This window comes from Osmerus mordax, chromosome 7 (assembly GCF_038355195.1).
Source record: "Osmerus mordax isolate fOsmMor3 chromosome 7, fOsmMor3.pri, whole genome shotgun sequence".
Classification (NCBI taxonomy): domain Eukaryota; kingdom Metazoa; phylum Chordata; class Actinopteri; order Osmeriformes; family Osmeridae; genus Osmerus; species Osmerus mordax.
Window position 1 is genome coordinate 4,253,184 of NC_090056.1, and position 19,073 is coordinate 4,272,256.

The 19,073-nt window shown below is 50.4% G+C and overlaps 1 protein-coding gene across 1 annotated transcript; it reads right to left on the reverse strand.

Moving 5' to 3' along the window:
- Positions 1-429: 429 nt before the first annotated feature.
- Positions 430-6,779, reverse strand: xpc (xeroderma pigmentosum, complementation group C). Its single transcript, XM_067240268.1, has 14 exons — positions 6,550-6,779; positions 5,835-6,098; positions 4,875-4,983; positions 4,672-4,756; positions 4,363-4,520; positions 4,070-4,190; positions 3,778-3,867; positions 2,789-3,625; positions 2,496-2,656; positions 2,297-2,378; positions 2,021-2,152; positions 1,674-1,843; positions 1,437-1,530; positions 430-1,212 (listed from the first exon to the last, which is right to left on the reverse strand). Exons 1-14 carry the CDS (start codon positions 6,662-6,664, stop codon positions 856-858), a joined length of 2,775 nt encoding a protein of 924 aa, XP_067096369.1. The 5' UTR covers positions 6,665-6,779; the 3' UTR covers positions 430-855.
- Between the last annotated feature and the right edge of the window lie 12,294 nt (positions 6,780-19,073).

A 19,073-nucleotide genomic window follows, 5' to 3' on the forward strand; every position in this document is an offset into this window, starting at 1 on the left:
ACTTTCTAAAAAGCTCTGGAAGCGTATTTATAGTTTGGAAATGAGCTTATTTCCCAAACACATTGACCAGTTTATTAATCACAAGGAATAGTGACAGAATGAAGTAACGTGAAAGTAAAATATCCCCAAATTATGGACATTATGCTAATCAGATATTGCTCTACTGGTCTGAGACAGTTGACAAACTCATTTCATGTACCGGTAGGAACTGTTGGCAGTCCCATCGAATGGACCTAATGCTGTCTTTGTCGCCTCTCACCAAACCGAAACTTTCTTCTGTTGATCTCAATCAATGTCCTTTGCAGATGATTTGCAATATAAAGAAAACGTGTCGTAGTGTGATGTAATTGTATATATGTTGGAAATGCACATGGCATTTGTAAGGAATAAAACAATGCTTTGATTTCATAAAATTTTCTTGCAAATAGATACGTTTAAAAAAAATATATATTTGATACAAAACATCAACAATGTTATCCATTATTAATACACAGGACACAGAAACACACTATGGTCCCCACACACACAGAAAATGAGTATTTTCCTCTAAATATATCCACCCGTGGGACAGGAGGAGGGCAGTGAGGACCGGCGGTTTCAGGTTCAGTTGAACATCCAGTAGGATGGGGGCTAGTCTGGGCGTCTCCTCTTACAAAGTAAGAGGAGATAACTGTTACTACAGTCAAAATGACATACTATCTGGTAAACCTCCACAGTGATGTTCAAAACCACAAAGTTAGCATCACACAACAGATGATCTGGAGATGAAACTGAAACTCCTGGTTTGCTCTTTTGGAAGTATACATGAACACATTTTGTCCCAGATAAGAGTTAGATGTGATGGAGGGTTTGAAGTCATACTTTCTCAAAGGGGAACATATGTTTCTGCTGGCCTCTTTTCTCTCGTTTTGTGGTACTCTTCTTCGCTCCACTGGCTGAACCCTGGTCCTGCTCCTCCTGCCTGTTCTGGGGCCAGGACTGGGCAAAGGTAACAGCAGCAGTCTGGCTAGCAGGACCGCTAGCCTCACCACCATCCTCCTCCTCCTCGTCCGACGATAGCCCAGCTTTGCCTTCCCTGTCCTGGCTGTTGGCCTGGCCAAGCCCCCCTCCATCCTTGGGGCCTTGGTGACCATAGCGCCGCTTCAGCCTCTCTTTGATCAGTAGGCCCTTCACCAGCAGAGTCCAGTTTGACACAGCCCGCTTCTCACGCTTCTGGAGAACGAACACACGCACAGAGATGCACACGTTGTGAGTGGTAACGTAGGTCGACCCAGACAGCAATCGGCTCACCACGTAAGCTAATGTTTGACCAATTCAAGGTCATGTTTTACCATTGAAAGTTTGACTATATAAGACACACGGAATCCATTCAGTCAGAGTATCCAAAGTTCACAGGGCACCAGTGATGGAGGTCACTCCTCCCGTGTAGAACCCACCTCTTTCTCCTTCTGCTTCTGGATCTCCTGGTCCTCCACCCAGGCCGCACGCAGGATCTCCTCGTGCTCCTCACACACGATGTAGCCGTCGGTCCTGCGGCATGTAAGTAGGCACGCGCACACGCACACACACAGTCAGGTTACATAATGATGAGATACACACACACATATGTACACATGCTGTCGGGTAACATCATTCTGAGCTACACACATACAAACAGACCCTAACACACTTACACAGCGTGAGAATAGCCACCGTGGAAGTCAAAGCCGGTGATGGCAGAAGCACAGTCCATCTCCAGCTTCTTGGCCACTCTGTGCAGGTTGGGCAGGCGCAGGTGGACACAGCCCACTGGCAACATGCAGGGCTTGAACAAGTACACGTTCCCATAGTCATTACGAGGCACCTGGTGGGACAGGGGTGAAGGTCGATGTGAAGAATGAAGATAGCGAGATAAAGTTGATATCTTCAAGATCAAATATCTGTATGGAAACATAAACACGACAAAGACACTCGCGCTCTCACACACGCAGACGCGCGCACACACACACACGCACGCACGCACGCAGACACAAACACACACCCTGCCATCTACGGCTATGGGCGGTTGGTACTCCTCCGTCTGCCAGTCCCCAAACAGAGGGAGGTCATTTTTGTCCTTTTCTTCTGACATCATCCTGGCTTTCCTGGAGCGATTGGAGAAACCCCTAACCATCTGGGAAAGGGTAAAGAGGAGGGAGGACAAAGAGATGAAGAGAGAGGAAGATACAAAAGGTATAGAGAAACCAAAGTTAGAGAGCCAGACAGAGGTAGATAGCGATGGAACAGAGAGAGAGAGAGAGAGAGAGAGATAGCTCACTTTGTAGGGCTCCTCACCCAGACGAACAGTCCTGGCCTCTTTTAGCCAGGTGTCTCTGGAATGCAGCGTGTGAATGCAGTCCCTGAGAGAAACACACACACACGCCCACACGTTAGCTTATCAGAAAGGATATACACATTCACTGTTGACGTTTTTTTTAAATATATATTGTGTTACAAGGAAGCTTGAGTTTAAAGACCTGGAGTAGACCGGCTCTCCCCTGCAGTACCCCAGGATGGTCGCCGTGGGGGGGTAGAGAGCCTCGTACTTGAGCAGGTGTCTGTCCAGAGCGTACAGAGGGTGGTTCTTGAACTCGGCCACTGAGGTGGGCAGAGGCCTGTCCAGCAGTCTGGCCTGGAGCTGGAGAGAGAGAAGAGGGAGAGAGGACGGAAAAATGTGAACCCAAACTCATATCGGCCTACCTTCTGTTGGGTGCGCCCGGCATGGCAGCTGCCGTTGGTCACCGGAATCATGTTTGGCCGGATGCCGTACCTCCTTGTCCTCCTGCAGGTCCCTCTCGGTCTCCTCCCCCAGGAACGGCTCCAGGGTCTCCTCCCACCACTCCTCGTCCACGCGCCTCTTCCTGGACGACGTCATCCAGTTGGGGTCGTACTTCCTGCTGAGGTCCTTCAGGTTCCCCTCGTCGTCCACGGCCGCCACGTACGTCAGCGGCTGCGTTGCACTCTGGGAACACAGCTGGGGTTGCCCCACCCCCTGGCAGACGTCGACACACACCCAGGAGCCCGTTTTGTCCAGGTACACCTCCAGCCACTCGTCTGCCCCCGGGCCCTTGTTCTTCCTCCTCCCTCGCTTCGCTCCCTTGGCTTTCCCTGCCCCCTCCTCCTCTTCCTCCTCTTCCTCCTCCTCTTCCTCGCAGTCCTCATCGTCCCCTTCACACTTTGCGTTTCTTCTCCCTCCACTCCTCCTCCGCGCCGGCGTCTTGCCCTTCCCTTTGCCCGGCTTCCCTCGGTGAGCCCCGCCCTCCGAATCCTCGCTCTCCCCCTCACTGGTCAGCTGAAACTCCTCCCCCTCGCTCGGCCCCTCCCCCTCGCTGCTCTGCTCCTTGTAGCTCACCTTTGAGGCCACGCTCCGACGCGTGGAGTTCTTGGGTTTTTGCCCCCCTCCTACTGTGGTCCTCTCCTTCTTCCCGTCCTCCTCCTCTTTAACCCTTGTTGACGCCTCCTTCTTTGGCTTCTTGCCCCCTCTTCCCCCGCTCCCCCCAGTGGCGGATCTCTTGGTCCCGGGGGAGGGCTTGGTATCAGAGGGGGGGCTGGTCTTGGGAGGTTTCTCAGGGGGGCTCTTTCCAGGGGGGCTGCTTTTTGCCTTTCCCTGCAAAGAGAGAGAGGGTGAGAGAGAGAGAGAGAGAGAGAGAGAGAGGGGGGGGGGGGGGGTCAGTGCCACAGGTAACAATGAAGTGTAGTTTTACCAAACATGGCCTGAACTGACTCACAATCTGCTAGGGTGAGGGGAGGCGTGACTACCTTGGTCGCTGGGGGCTTCATGGACAGTGGCTGAAGAGAGATGACCAATCGGCAGAAGAATTGCAGCGACCTCAAAACCAATAGGAACAGCTATAGGAATACAGTAAGAGGAAAGTAAAGTAGGCAAGGTGGGGGAAATGACCAAAATGTTTAAAATCAAATTTACATTTTAGAGATTTCATTTTTTTTATGTTGGCTATAATGCTTTTTGCACCTGCTAATTGAGTCGTCTACTCTACAAGCCCAATCAAGTAAAATCTCGACATCAGTGACCGCGTGGCCTGGTACTAACGTGGGTCATCTCCTGGTGGTCTCTGACCGTCAGGCTGCCTAGCCTGCGCTCCAGCACGGCCCGGGGGTCCGGACGCTCCTCGAAGGGTAGCTCTGGGGTCAGGGTGAAGGTCGCCCCAAACCTGGAGGGAGTAGGAGAGAGAGGAGGACAGGAGATACGGCACGATGAGGAAACAGACAACCACAAAGGATTTCTTCGCAGCAAGCCGTTTACTGCCAAGGCTAGAGGAGATGGCTGGATGGATGGATGGTAGAATATGTGTGATTCCCCCCCAAACAGTCAGACTCTCTCACCACTTCAGCAGACCAGAGAGGTAGTTCTGGTCCCGGCGTTCCGTGGTCACCATGGTGAAGTGGGAGGGCAGTAGGGACAGAGTGATAGCCAATAGGTCAGGCTCCCTGCACAGCCTGTTCCGGAACATCCCATTGGCTAGGAGGCACATGAGGTGGACCTATGGAGAGAGAGAGAGTCAGTATACCCAAGTAGGATTGGAAGTACAAGTGTGTAATGAGTACCATAGACTGGAAGGGTCTCTATGAACTGATGCCTGGGCTCTAGCTCGACAGGATAACACAGTCTGGGGTCGGCTGAGGAGCGTTCACCTTGTGCGTGTCCTCCACCACGTCCTTGTTGAAGCGGTTCACCATCCGTCGCAGGTACGTCTCAAACTCCGCCTTCTTCTTCTCCCTGCGACAAATCAGGTTAGCTGATGGGGTTGCTGAGAGGACCGACACGTGAAACATTTGTTTTCCACAACCCACTCAGAGCACAGCAGCAGGTGAGACTAGCAGCCTCCTCCCCTCACCTCTTGAGCCTCTTGTGTATGAGGTCGGGGGTCTCGATCTCAATCTCCACAGGCTGGGAGGGCAGGGCAGGCTCTGCTGGAGCAGTAGGACCCAGAGGCTCACTCAGCTCTGGGGGAGGCAGCACAACAACAACTACTGCAGTGCAACAGAGGCAGGGACAACAGCGATGACCACCAGAGACCTGTTCCATGAAGCGAGTTTCCAAAGAAGCCAGGCTTCATTCGGTGAGGCAGACTCATTTTCGGGTGATTCAGTTGCAGCAAATTCAACATAGTTCAAACTATCAGTTCCTAAGGTCACTTCTGCTGGGAAATGAACCTGGTCCGAGGCAGACTGAGTTGTTGCTTATCCAGGTAACAGTACAATAGCAAAAAAAAATCTTGACCAGAAATGCTGCATCTAAATCCATATTCCTCTATCTTCTACCTTCCTGAGAGGAATGTACTATAAAAAAGAGGAAAGCCTACAAAGGAAAAGCCTATAAAAAATGTCTAAAAACTTAACTTAAATATGTTTAGTGGGAGTATGGCTCTAAAGAATAGAGTGCCAACGCAATTATCTTGACTACTTGAACCTGTATTTAGGTTAGTCTGATTGCGTGAACTTGAATAAACCTTTGCGGAACTGCTTTAGCCCTGACTGATTTGATACGTTCGGTCAAATCATGTTTTGGATTTTAATCCCCAATTTTCTTTGTGCGTGCTCTTTATGGAGCAGGCCCCAGGTCAGAAGGCTATCTGTAGCACAGTGCTTCTCCAACTTTTAAGTTACATACTTCTTTCCTTATCTCCCATGCACACACACACACACACACACACACACACGCGACAGCAAAAACACTAGAATAACATGATATTATGTGTTTTATTGTGCAACCTTTCTGAACAAGGAAGGTCTTTGTCAAGTATGCACCTGGAAGGAAGTGTGCTTCTACATGCATTACACATGCCTGCACTTACCTTCCACTTCCTCCCAATCTTCCTCCTCCTCACTATCCTCCTCTTCATCCTCCTTCTCCTTCTTCACAGGTTGGAGCACTACAGCCGTGCCCTTGGCGAGATCGGGAATGTCATCATCATCATCATCCTCCGATACCTTCGTAGGGGACTTATCTAGGAAGTATTTGCTGGTCTTTTTGGTCACATGGTTGGCGGCAGGTCTCGGGATGCGGGGAACGGATTTGGCCTTCCTCTTCACCTCAACTTCCTCCTCCTCTTCATTCTCTTCAGAGAGAGCGAGTGACAGTGACAGTGACAGTAGAGAGAGAGAGAGAGAGAGAGAGAGAGAGAGAGAGAGAGAGAGAGAGAGAGAGAGAGAGAGAGAGAGAGAGATCAGAAGTTGTTTTCTAGGTCAGTTTCAAGTTAAGAATCTACTATGCTGTGGTAGCCAAGCAAGACTGGATGCATGCACCTGTCATGCAACCATCAATCAAAAAGTCGTAAAGGCGAAAGATGCTGTACACAAAATAAATTATGAACGATATGATGCACACCATATACATGCAACATTTAAACTTATTAAGGATACTCTTTAATTGGCTACTAGGGTATTATTATCTTTGGGCTATTTATCTTTGTGGGCTATTCATGTAATTTACTTCACATCAAACTGACGACTTACATAGGCACGTCTCCAACGTTGTCGTGCAGCGAGATGATTAGCAAGCTAACTTACCTGGATCTTTCTTCACTTTTCCTCTTGTTCCACCAGCTTTGCCCCTGGAGACCTGTTTCGGCTTCTTTGTATCAGTCTTGTCACGCGTTTCGGCAGCCACTTTGCGTTTTGCCATGCTTTCTCTCACAAGCAAATATCCCGATTGCAAATATTATTTTATGTTGTTAATGTGCTGAACCGTGCTCATGTGGAATGGAATTTCCGCCTTCCCGTGCGTGGTTGTGTAAGGAGAGACTGTAGTCGTGGTTATTCAACAACTCCTCAGACCCTTTCGTAAGTGATTGTTGCAAGGAGCTTGATTATTGTTGTGGGGAGGTTCCGTACGTCACATCCACTTCCGCCACGGAAATATCCGCCAATTGCGGGTCTGGGGTCGGTTTGTTCCTCGCCCGATCTCCTCTTTCCAGTTAGTACGGAAATGAAGGACTGGCCGGAGACCAGCGTGGGGCATCTGGACCAGCTCCATTAACTTTGATTGAATTTAATTCAGTCACAGTTTAGTGTGATATGTTGTTTGAGTAGAGATATACAAATAGAGAAGTGTAGGCTATGAGTGTTTGTGTATGTGTCTGAAATCACAACAACACAAGCACATGCAGAACAACAGAGGAGCACATTTCTATTTGTGTTGCCTAAATGAATTGGTGTGGAGTTAGTGAAGTCTACTGCAGTACATGATGGTTACCTCAAGAGGCAGTACTCTGTCTCGGCAAAATGGTCCATAAACCAGATGGATTTAAACATTGTAGCCTACATGGGACATAGATAGGCTACTAGCCTATATATACAAAAAAACATAAAATACCGACATTTTAGTTTATTTATATGCTACTATAACTTTATTTCTCACGTGTCTTTCATAGACTGCATTGTGGGTTATCATTTTAGGCATTTTAGGATTCTTTGCATTCAATTTCAGAGGCTAAATAGGAATGGATACACGGAGACAGACTTGTAGAATTGTCTGTCTGCTGTGTCGATGTGGGTGGTCATATCCTAACGATATAATATGTTAGATAAAAGATAGACCATACGAATGACGAGGCCTAATTTTGCATTTCAGAGCATCCGTTGATTTGAGTCTGAAAATGGACAATGCCAGCTTTTGGAGGTATTTCCAGGTGGAGGTGAGTTATTTTCTGGTGGAAATGTTCTGCTTCAGGGAGCTGTCTGGATACTGGTTAGTTAGAGCCACAGCTTCAGACATACTCACTGCAGTTGGAGGCATATGGTGAAGGACTGTGTGTGAGTGTGTGTGAGAGAGAGAGTATATGTGTGTGTGTGTGTGTGTGTGTGTGTGTGTGTGTGTGTGTGTGTGTGTGTGTGTGTGTGTGTGTGTGTGTGTGTGTGTGTGTGTGTGTGTGTGTGTGTGTGTGAGTGAGTGAGTGAGTGAGTGAGTGAGTGAGTGAGAGTGAGTGAGAGAGAGAGAGTCCGCAAGGGAGTGTGTATGAGTTTTTCATATCCATGGTATTTATCCTGGTCCAGTGATCTAAGCACAGCGCTCTGCATGGCTTCCATCCCTATATGAACCCTCGACACAGTCAGATAGGAATAAAAAGCCATACAGAGCAGTGGCCAGTAACAGTATAACTTACACACACACTAAGCAGAAACACCTTTAGGCGTGGAGTAGGCTTCAGCCGACGTGTTTGTGAGTGGTGAAGCTGCGCCGACTAGTGGTGACAGAAATAACAGATCGATAGACTGGCCCCAGCAGAGAACTCCGTTTTATCCTTACCACGCCACCAATCACAACCTGTAAATCAACTGAAATGAAAGTAAGATAAGGGTTCGTTAACACGTACTACTCAGTCAGTCCACCTGAGTAACCCCGACGTCTGCATTCCGTGTTGCGGAGGGTTTTCCGCACAGCCACAGTACCCTACGGTGCAGGCACCTGTTGTGGTCTAGCCGCCTGTTATCGGAGCGGCCGCTAGTGATATCTGTCCAACAGTGAGGAATAATCAGAAGACTTATATTTGCAGCTAAATGCACCATTCACATCTCTGTGTGCCCTTTGATCCCTTCACAATATGAAATACACAAAAGCAAGGATGAACGTTGGAATTGATCAAAATTGCAATTGTGACCAAATTTACATTTGCCAACAAGTGGCATTCATTTCCCTTAAACATTTGGGAATTGAGAGGACAACCTTGATAAGAAGCCAGACCATAATGTAAAAACAGAATTGACAGCTATTTAGCCTTAAGCTTTGCCTAATGCGAATAAGGACTAATTAACCTTCCGACGAGATCTGTTTATGTGATTCCACAATACACAACAAATTCTCGACTAGACTTCTCGTTAGACTACACGACTGCGTTAACTGAGAACAAATTAACCGTATATTCATTAGCAATAACACATATTTAGATCCAAGAGGAAAGGCTCCAGAAATAACCTAAAGACGTCATGACATTTCATCTATAAGATCTCCAGACGCTGGCTCGTAGTGGCTGCTATTTGTGGAAAGGAGAGACGTGCTGAGATAACGGCAGATAGAAGAATGTAGGCTCGCTGAATGCCACCGTTGACAGAACAATCCTCTTTGACTTCCTCCTTTGCCGTCTGCTCTCACCGGGTTGGGTCTTCTACCGCCAGCAAGCCCAAAGGTGTACCTACCACTGGACCAGTAACGGCGAAATCAAGGAGAAAGGCTGGTTAGACCGGAATAGCTGAAATCGCTGACTTAACAGACTACAAGCATGTGTATCGTTTTCTTCCACTGTCCCAGTTGTAGCGGACTTCCCGGTTTATCCAGGCCGTTTAGCAAGGGCAGAGGATAACTTTGAACAGCGCAACACATCTGTGCGTATTTCCATTCACGCCGTCAGACACAGAGAGACAGAGGGATAGAGGGGGGAGTGGTGATGGAGGTAGGGGAGAAGGAGGCGGGGGTGGGGGGAACAAAAGCCCCCCCGGTGCCTGTTAGCCAATGGGTATCCAGCACGGGAATATGAAAGGGACATCATACCTGAGTACGAGAGCTCGTCTATTGGTGGGGTCTTTGTGCAGCCCCAGAGACGCGTGTTAATAAAGGCCCATAGCAGCTGAATAGGGTCTTTTCACTCACATTCAAATATCGCCGAAAAGCACTTTCATTCTGCACCGTGATAAAGTAGGGTGACAGTGAGAGACTGACCAACAGAGACAGCAGTAGAGCCATTGTGTGCCTGTTTGTGTTTCCTCTCTGCCTAACACTCCAAATTTGGACAGACAGACACACAAACACCCACACATGCATACAAATTGACAGGCAGACACACTCACACAAATATCAGCCAACCCAACAGATATGTATACACAAACAAACAGACAAATGCATACGTACATCACAGACAGGCAGACAGACAAACCGAGTGAGTGGTTACACTCCCTGCCACCCCCCCAGACCGTTCCTCCCGGTTGTCGTAACGACAGCACAGTGCCTCGAGACCGGGAGACAAAAGCCGAGCAGAGTGTCTACAGGGGAGAGAACACACTCCCAGGGATGTTGTAGAATTAATTGCTGTCCCCCCCCCCCCCACCCCTCTCCCCCCAAGTGGCTCCAGTGGAGCTGCATTCCTGCGTGCCTCCCCGCTTCCCGATCTCTCTGAGCAACACGGCTCCGCTCTGCTCCTTGATCTGGGCTCACGTCATGAGGGAAAGAGGGGGGAAGAGAGGGAAGGGGGGGGGGGGGGGGAGGAGAGTGAGGGAGTAGGGAGGGGGGAATGGAGAACGCTAGCCTGAAGACGAGCTCTCAGTTTCTTCGTTGCTGTGGCCATTTTGGGCAAATGTCAAATGATGTCACCCGCTGTGGAGGGTTTATACAGTGTCCATACAAACACACATACACGCACACAAACACACACACACTGTAGTCAGAGACTGATATGACTCTGGATGACTGCTGCTAGCTGACTGGTGTTGACTGACTGGTGTTGGCTGTTTATCTGTGCAGACAGGCAGGTGAGGGAAGATTCTGGAACACTTAGAGAGGTGGACTCCCTCTGGATCAGTGTGTCCAAAGGTACACAGATGTTAAGACAGATGGTGCTGGCTGACTGAATAGCGTTGGCTGCCTTCCTGACTGGTGCTGGCCTCCTGGATGACTAGAAAAAGTGTCCCTGAATTAGTGGTATTAGCTGACTGACTGGCTTGCTGGCTGACTGACTGGTTTATGAAACGGCTGGCCACCTTGCTGTGTAGCTAGATGCCTGTTGGATGACTGACTGACTGACTGACTTACTGACTGACTGTCTGTCTTTCTTTCTGTCCGTCTGTATGTCTGTCTGTCTGTCTGTCTGTCTGTCTGTCTGTCTGCCTGTCTATGTCTGTCTGACATTGAATGACTGACTGACTGATTGACTGACTGGCTATCTGGCTGCGCCACAGTGACTGCGGCTAGCGAGGGAGAACAATAAGAGAAACGGAGAGAGACAGAGAAAGGGAGAGAGGCAGCGAGCCACCGTGAGCAGAAACCTCCCTCTCAGCTCTCTCTCTCTCTGCCACACGAGCAGGGAGCCACAAAGCCCCGTGGATTCCCCCGGATTTAGAGCACAAAGACGGGCCGCCAACCACCCGCTCGCGGCCCCCCTCCACCTCCACCCCTCCCGCCCCTCCGCTGGGCCCCCGACCCAACCAACGGACGCTTCTGGAACTCCTGAATCAGCAGCCGCGGAACGGGGAAAGAATAGAATGAGTGGAGTAAGTAGAAAGTGCGTGCAGGATGTAATCAAACATGTTCACACGCTCCGAGACTCTAATGCCTGGTATACACACACATGTGTACCAATACATGCACACTCGCACCGTACGGACACACAGACACCCTGATTTACAAGCACGTCGTACACACACAGTCCTGATACTCATGTAAGTCATTCAACAAAGCCAGTCTCCTGGTGTATTCACTGAGCAGAACTTCAATCCCATCTTAGAAGGAAAGAAGTAGGATAGAGGGAAGGGGAGGGGAGGGAAAGAGGAGGGGGGGAAGATAAGTGTGTGTTAGTGTGTGTCTGTGCGTGTGTGTGTGTGTGTGTGTGTGTGTGCAAAGCTGCATGGATGAGCAATTGCTCTGCAGATGACTGAGTGAGAGTGTGTGCACTAGGGGGTCCAGGAGAGCACTTTGATCATTATAAAGTGTGACAGAAGAGTTCTGACATAACCCCCCCCCTCTCGCACACACACACACACACACACACACACACACACACAAGCATGCACATACACAAACACACACACACACACACACGTGTAAATACATGCACAGACACACACTCCCTATCTAATGGTCTTGTTCTCTCTCAGACACGCACACAGCGTACCTACTCCAATCCAAGATAATTCCACCAACCAATTCCATCATATCAATCCTCGTAATGTTTTATTGATGTGGCCTCTCCCCTGGGCTTTGAAGACTCTTCTCTTTCAGCTGTACCCAGTCAGAAGGGACTGTGTAGTGCGGCTCTATCAGACAGTAGAGCCCTGCAATCATCGCCTCACCTGTTAAAACACCAGGCTGTGAGAGGCAGGCTGTGAGAGGCAGGCTGTGAGAGGCAGGCCGTGAGAGGTAGGCTGTGAGAGGCAGGCTGTGAGAGGCAGGCCGTGAGAGGCAGGCTGTGAGAGGCAGGCTGTGAGAGGCAGGCTGTGAGAGGCAGGCTGTGAGAGGCAGGCCGTGAGAGGCAGGCTGTGAGAGGCAGGCTGTGAGAGGTAGGCCGTGAGAGGCAGGCTGTGAGAGGCAGGCTGTGAGAGGCAGGCCGTGAGAGGCAGGCCGTGAGAGGCAGGCTGTGAAAGGCAGGCCGTGAGAGGCAGGCTGTGAGAGGCAGGCTGTGAGAGGCAGGCTGTGAGAGGCAGGCCGTGAGAGGCAGGCCGTGAGAGGCAGGCTGTGAGAGGCAGGCTGTGAGAGGCAGGCTGTGAGAGGCAGGCCGTGAGAGGCAGGCTGTGAGAGGCAGGCTGTGAGAGAGAGGCTGTGTAGGCAGACGTGAGAGGCAGGCTGTGAGAGGCAGAGGAGAACCTTCTGAAAAGCCCTTCATTCTCCCTGTGTTTGACGAATGAGAGTTCTAGCTGAAAACAAACATGGTTCTCCAAGGTGGTTTTGAGTGCACAACGGCAGGTGTTAGCGACCTTTCGCTTGTCCCCACTCCGGAAAAATTTGAGGGGTTCTAGTTGGGTTTCTTTTCGAATTCTGTGGAAGGAGGGAAGGAGGGAAGGAGGAAGGGGAGGACGAGAGTCCTCTTTTCCTTCCTCGCTGCCTCTCTCTTGGCCCCCTTCCCTCTCTATCCTGCTATTGGAGGATGTGGCCTCTCCGTTCTCCCATTGTGTTCTGGGCAGGCGGAGAGGACTGGAGGAGGGAGGGATTAAAGGATGTGGAGAAGTAATGAAGGAGCTTTGAGCCTCAGTCAAGGTGAGTGTTCAGCAAACCTCAATCGCATCCTGTATGCACAACATTTCCAATATTCCAATAGTGTCCTCGAACAGCTTGTATTGCAACAGAGGAAGGTGTAGGTGCATTTGACTGTGTGTGACTCAGGACACACAGTCTAACAGGTGTTGGGGTGTGTGACTGTCATACAAGATGGTGTGTATAGAGTGTGTGTACAGACTAAATGTGGAAGCAGGTTTATTTTGAGAGAGGAGGGACCCAAAGCCCACTTCAGTTTGTTCAGGCTTTACTGCCAAGACCCGAAAAAGCTCTGTTCTCAGGGGGGGGGTTTGGAGTGTGTGTGTGTGTGTTTATGGGTGTGTGTATTAGAAAGGTGGGGGGGTTAAACGTTGCTCTCATTCATGTATGCCAGCACAGTAAAACAGACACAGTCATTCCCACTGTGAGGTTGTCATGACGACAGCGGCAAGATGGAATTCGGTAAACATCTCTGTTTACCGTCGACCCCGCTGCCTAAAAGTCCTCAGACGTCACTCACGTGCACGCGCACACAAACCCTGTACCTCGGTGCCCCCCAACACACACATCACAATCATATTTCACCATCTGAGTGAATGATAATCCATCAATTTGCATAATATACATTCTTCCTCTCCTTCTTTCTTCCCCCGGGTCGCTCTTTCAGTAGAAAGGTCAGCACACGCCAGGAGACCGACAGCCGGAGGGGGGAGGGGGGGAGGAATTCATTTTTTTTGGTTGTAAAAGCTACAATCAGTACCCGCCCACGAACAAACCGCCTTGCTCTGAGCTGACCTCGGACAGTGAATGAAGGAGGGCTGAAAATATGAGTTTCACTGTGTGGCTCCTCTTTCAACGCCAAGGACCCCCACGGGGCCGGGTCGGTGGGTTGTGTAGGCGTGGAGGGGGTTGTTGGGGGGGGTACAGTATTATCGGAGTTAATGTACGTAGATGACAGGAGGAGGGGTGGGGACTGTGTTAGAAGTCAGAAGAAGAGTTTTGAGAGGGTGGATTACGGCCACCCGTAGTCTGGTAGCTTCTCTGCCTCCACAGAGAGAGATAAGAGAGAGATGGAGAGAATGGAGGGACAGAAAGAGAGAGCGATAGACTGATGTATCACCTGGGAGGGCAGAGCCCAGTGGGTTTGAGCTGCTGCTGTTGTGGGGGAGGGAGGGAGCGAGGGTGGGGGAGGGAGGGAGGTAAAGGCCCGGTCGCCATGGAGAGGTAGTGGTCACCATGGTAACCTGGGGAGCGCGGGTCAGCGGCTCCAGGAATGTGTTTGCACACAGTGGTGCATGATGGGATGGGAGTCCTGCTGGTGAGGCGAGGGGGCAGGGGGAGGAGGGCGGCGGGGTGGGTGGGGGTAACTGCCATGCTACTGGAGCCACTTCACACAGGGCGGGGGGGGGGGGGGGAGGGGGGGGCAGGGTAATAGTTTGATGGCTGCTACACTGCTGGTGCCATTGCACAGTTGGTGTTAGTTAAGAATAAGGAGCGTGGGGGGGGGGGGGGGGGGGTTGGGCATGGGGGGGGGGGGGTAATGCTATGGTTCAATGGGTTGATGTGGAGTACTCAGAAAAGGATATTTAACCCAATCGCACACACACACATTCAAACAAGATCCAACTGGACAGGATATTAGCCTCACCTCTTACTTCTGGATGAGCTCAATTTCCATCCGAAAAAAACACAAATGCACACGCACCTTCATACACACACGCATACTGTACATATTCGCATACACACGCACACATACCCCCCTGCTTCCCACCTCTCCGAACAAACGAGTTCACTCAAGCGCAAAATCAGAAGTTCAAGCAAGAAATTCACTCACTTTTTTCCCAGTGAATTTCCACTAGGTTTACAGTCTAGGCATGATTCTGAACCTTACCAGGCTTGTGACACGAAAACATGATCCACTGTGTGTTGGGGTGTATGATTTGTCTGCATGAGAGTGTGTGTGTGTGTGCACGTCTGTGTGTTTGTGTGACAGTCACCCTGTTTCTATTACGGATCACTTCATCCGGGCACCGGCCTCACTCACTGACCCTGACAACACGGAAATGTACATTGTGTCGATGTTTAAACCTCCAAGGCTTCCTGATCTTAGCTCCGAGTTAACCAAACAACAAACAAAGCGCACGTACACCATCAGTAGGATAGCTGCAATGGCGAGTATAACAAACAGAAAAGGAAAAGGAGGCAGAGAATCTCAAACAGAGCCGAAGACAGTAGCGACAGCCTCATTGTGTCTTGGATGTCAGCCACTGAATGACCTGTAGCCCCCATCTTGACCTTGACACACAGCCCCCAGCTCCTCCCCCTGACCTCTGACCTCTGCCACGTGTCGCCCCCCCCCCCCCCCCCCCCTGTGGTTGCCCTGGCAGCTGCTGCGACGGGGAGACCCCTCCTCCTGTAGTGTTCAGTAATGTTTGGGGAGGCAGGAGGAGGTGGATGGAGAGGGGGCTGGAGGACAACGGGGTGAAGGACCAGTTGCGCGGTTGTACAGTCTCAAGTTCAAGGTTGTTTGTCGTTTGTACAGGTACATTGGAATGGCTGAGTCCTGCTCGTCTTGACAGCCCCTAGCGATCTGACCACATCGACAAGAAAGAATGTAAAGCTCAAATAAATATCGCAAGACCTAAACTTTATGAGCGATCATACCTAACACCTTCCATGTCACATGTCACAGCCCCAGCTTCAGCCTCAGCTTCAGCCCCAGTGTCTCTCCCCAGAGATGGCTTCAGAGCCAGCCCAAGGCCCAAGTCCAAGCAGGGAGCAGGTCCAGGAACTTGGGCCAGAAAGCCTCTTCGCAGCCAGGCTGGAGGTTGTTCAGAGAAGGGTTCTGACACAGCGAATAGATAATGTGATAAAAAAAAAAAGTGGACTGTCTGGTTGTCGAGATAGAGCAATGAAAAAGAACATCTTGTCAAATCCTCTGTTCTGAACAGGAAGTATTATGTGGATAACGTTTCAATGAACAGCTTCTGTTCTATCGAGTGGTACTACTGTGGCCGAGTTTGGCTCAAGGTGCTGGAGGGATTCCTATGCAATCCAGAGGGTATTGAGTTCTCTGTCAGTAGAGTTGAGTGGGAGGACTGCGCACGGCCATCGAATGGCCAGAGACATTTACTGTCTTCGAGCTCAACGTTTTGTTAAGCCTGTTCCCCATATCTACTCCGATCAGTCGATGTGTCCCAAGTCCTTCTCCTCCCTCTTCCCGCCCTGTCCCCTCCTTCTCTCTTCTCTTCTCCTCTCCTCTCTTCCTCCTCTCTCGCCCCCCCCCCCGCCTCCTGCTCAGGGCTACGTTCCGCTACTCCTGCTCCTAAAGACCTGAACTGTCTGCTGCAGGAGCACTGAGATGGAAACATTTAATCGCATTAAAAGAAAAACCTTCTCCTTTCATTTGTAAATTCCTGGGACACGCTTCCCCCCCCTTTTCTCTTCTTTTTGCTTCTGACACGGCTGCTGCTCTTCTGGAAACATCCGTCCCAACCCCCCCCCCCCCCCCCCCCACGCAAACCCTCCCCCTTCCTCCCACTCCTCTCTCCTTCGGTCCCTCCTCCCTTTCTACTCACCCCATCCTCCCCCTCCCTTTCGTATCTACCCCTACCCTCACCCCTCCCCGTTCTTCAAACACACACACATTGGCACACACACATATCCAAGCAGGCAAACACAAAACGTGAGCATGCACGCACGCACACACACACACACACACCTACCCACACACACAAAAACACACAACCTCCCCTCTGCTCCGTTCAGCTCCTCTAACTCCATTTTACCTTTTTGTTTCGAACAGATGGGAGCAGCCCCTCCCTGCTCTACTCCCTCTCTTCCTCCTCCTCACACCCTCCGTCCCTCCGTCCAGGCGTCATTGTGCTGTCTGTCTCTTTATGGCACAGTTTTCCGGTTTGGTGCCACCTCCAACTGCTTCTGTTGTCATGTGGTTCTCCACCAGAAGCCCTACTCTCTCTGACAGTCTCCCCCCACCCCTCATCACCCCTACTTCCCATCTCTCTCCTAGCCTCCCCGCCTATCCCGCATGTCTACCCCCCCCCCCCCACACACACACACTGCTGCTGGACGAGCCACTTGAAGAGCTCTTCAGATTGGCGGCTTACTTGAAAGACTTTACAGACTCTGTGTGTGTGTGTTTGTGTGTGGTGGTGGTGGGTGTGTTGGGGTAATAGGGTAGGATATTCTGGAGAGGGATGAGGGACATTATTAGTCAAGATTAATGCCTGCCTGCCTGGTTGTCTCTCTGTGTGTCTGTGTGTCTGTTTGCCTGGTTTCCTGCCTATCTTTCTGTCTGTCTGTCTGTCTGTCTGTCTTCTTGTCTGCCTACCTGCCTACCTACCTGTCTGTCTGTCTGTCTGTCTGTCTGTCTGTCTGTGTGGTCTGTGTGGTCTGTTGCACTGCCAGTTTGGCCTAGCAGCTCCAGGTCTGTATGAGCCACAATTAGCTCTGTGTTTGTTTGTGCGTGTTGACTTATCAGAAAGCTATTTATCATCTCCTTTCTCCCTTTCTCTCTCCCCCCTTCTCTCTCCCCCCTTCTCTCTCTCTCTCTTCTTTTTTTGGGACCAGGATGCTTTTCACCACTCTGCCGCCTTACCGTTTTTTGAAGAAGACACCATTTCTCATTCGTTCTCATTAGCCCACATTCCTGCTGGATGAGATCATGTAAAGCACAGCATTTTGTCTGTCGCGTCAGCCAAACTGTAATTCCTCCTTCTGTCCGTGGTGTGTGTGTGTGAGCTGCACTTACTGACCTGCATTGTGTAGAGTGAGGACCCACAGTTGTGCTGACTGGATGATATGAGAACCTGCTGTGTTGCAGTACAGCCACTAGAGGACACTGTCCCGGAACACACCGGAATAGCAACTGCCGCTTTCCCATTCATTGGTTCATGTAGAATGATAGACATACACTATTATTTTTTCCCTTGTTATTTTTCCAAGATGGAACTTCATCCCAGGAACACGAGCCAGAGGATCCATGCAGCAGGACTATAAGGTTATTGGGGTGTTTCTGTGGCTGGAAAACTGGGTCATGTTCAAGAGAACTCCCAGGTGAGATCCTCCGGTGTGGCCGGTTCTTACCCGACCAGACCTGACCCTCAAACATGAGCCACCCAAGGAGGAAGAGAGGGGGGGAGGGGATAGACAAAGAAAGATAGAGACAGAGAGAGTAATAGGGAGAGGTCCATTAGAATGAGAGAGAGAGAGACAGAGAAAGAGAGGGAGAGAGAAGGATACAAAAAAAACATTGGAACTGAGAAAGATGGAGAGAGGGAGAGAGAATGAGAGAAAGAAAAAGAGGGAGGGAAGGTTGGAGAGAGAGGACACCTGGAGAAGATCAACATTTGGAGAGGAGCGTTCTCCTGGGGTCTGTGAGTGGGTCTGCCAGGACCACCTCCAATCTCTGGCGCTGACAGGAAATGGAGAAGGTGACAAGGGAGTCTGTGATGTTTTAACAGATGCTCCCCATCCAATCAGAGGACCTGACCTGCAAGGTTGATTATATACCTGACCTGAGATACACACACACACACACAAACACACAACCCTGATGGACAGGTATGGAGCGACACTGAATGGAAACTGCTGTCTGGGTCAACATCATCATCCACCTGATCCGTTTCCATGGTGACGTGTCCCCGGAGTACTGGACTAACCTCAGAGTACCGCTCCAACATAATCTCAAGTCCGTCTGCCGGCCTGTCTGTTCGCCCCGGAACATCCGCACCAACACACACACACACACATAAACACACACACACAGAGTATATGTGGCGAGAGAAGCTTATTATTAATAGCATGTCCTGCAAGCTGCTTTAGGGCCCCTGATGAAGTAAACGGGGCCCAGGACTGTGAAGGACCTGATTGGTCCTCTTGGTCTGGCAGTAGAATCTGGAACTGGACCCACTGTTAGGAATTAGTTAAAGGTACTTAGAATGGAAGTGAAGAGACAGGAGATGGGGAGGCAGGCGGAGACAGACAAAGTGAGAGAGACAAAGTGAGAGAGACAAAGTGAGAGAGACAGAGTGAGAGAGACAGAGTGAGAGAGACAGAGTGAGATAGACAGAGTGAGAGAGACAAAGTGAGAGAGACAGAGTGAGAGAGACAGAGTGAG

Excerpts from the sequence above, each read along its gene's own strand:
- xpc (XM_067240268.1), bottom strand. The coding sequence starts at position 6,664 with ATGGCAAAACGCAAAGTGGCTGCCGAAACGCGTGACAAGACTGATACA. Across the intron at positions 6,099-6,549 it reads AAAAGTGAAGAAAGATCCAG|AGAATGAAGAGGAGGAGGAA; the intron begins GTAAGTTAGCTT and ends CTCTCTCTGAAG. Across the intron at positions 2,657-2,788 it reads ACCTGCAGGAGGACAAGGAG|CTCCAGGCCAGACTGCTGGA; the intron begins GTACGGCATCCG and ends CTCTCTCTCCAG.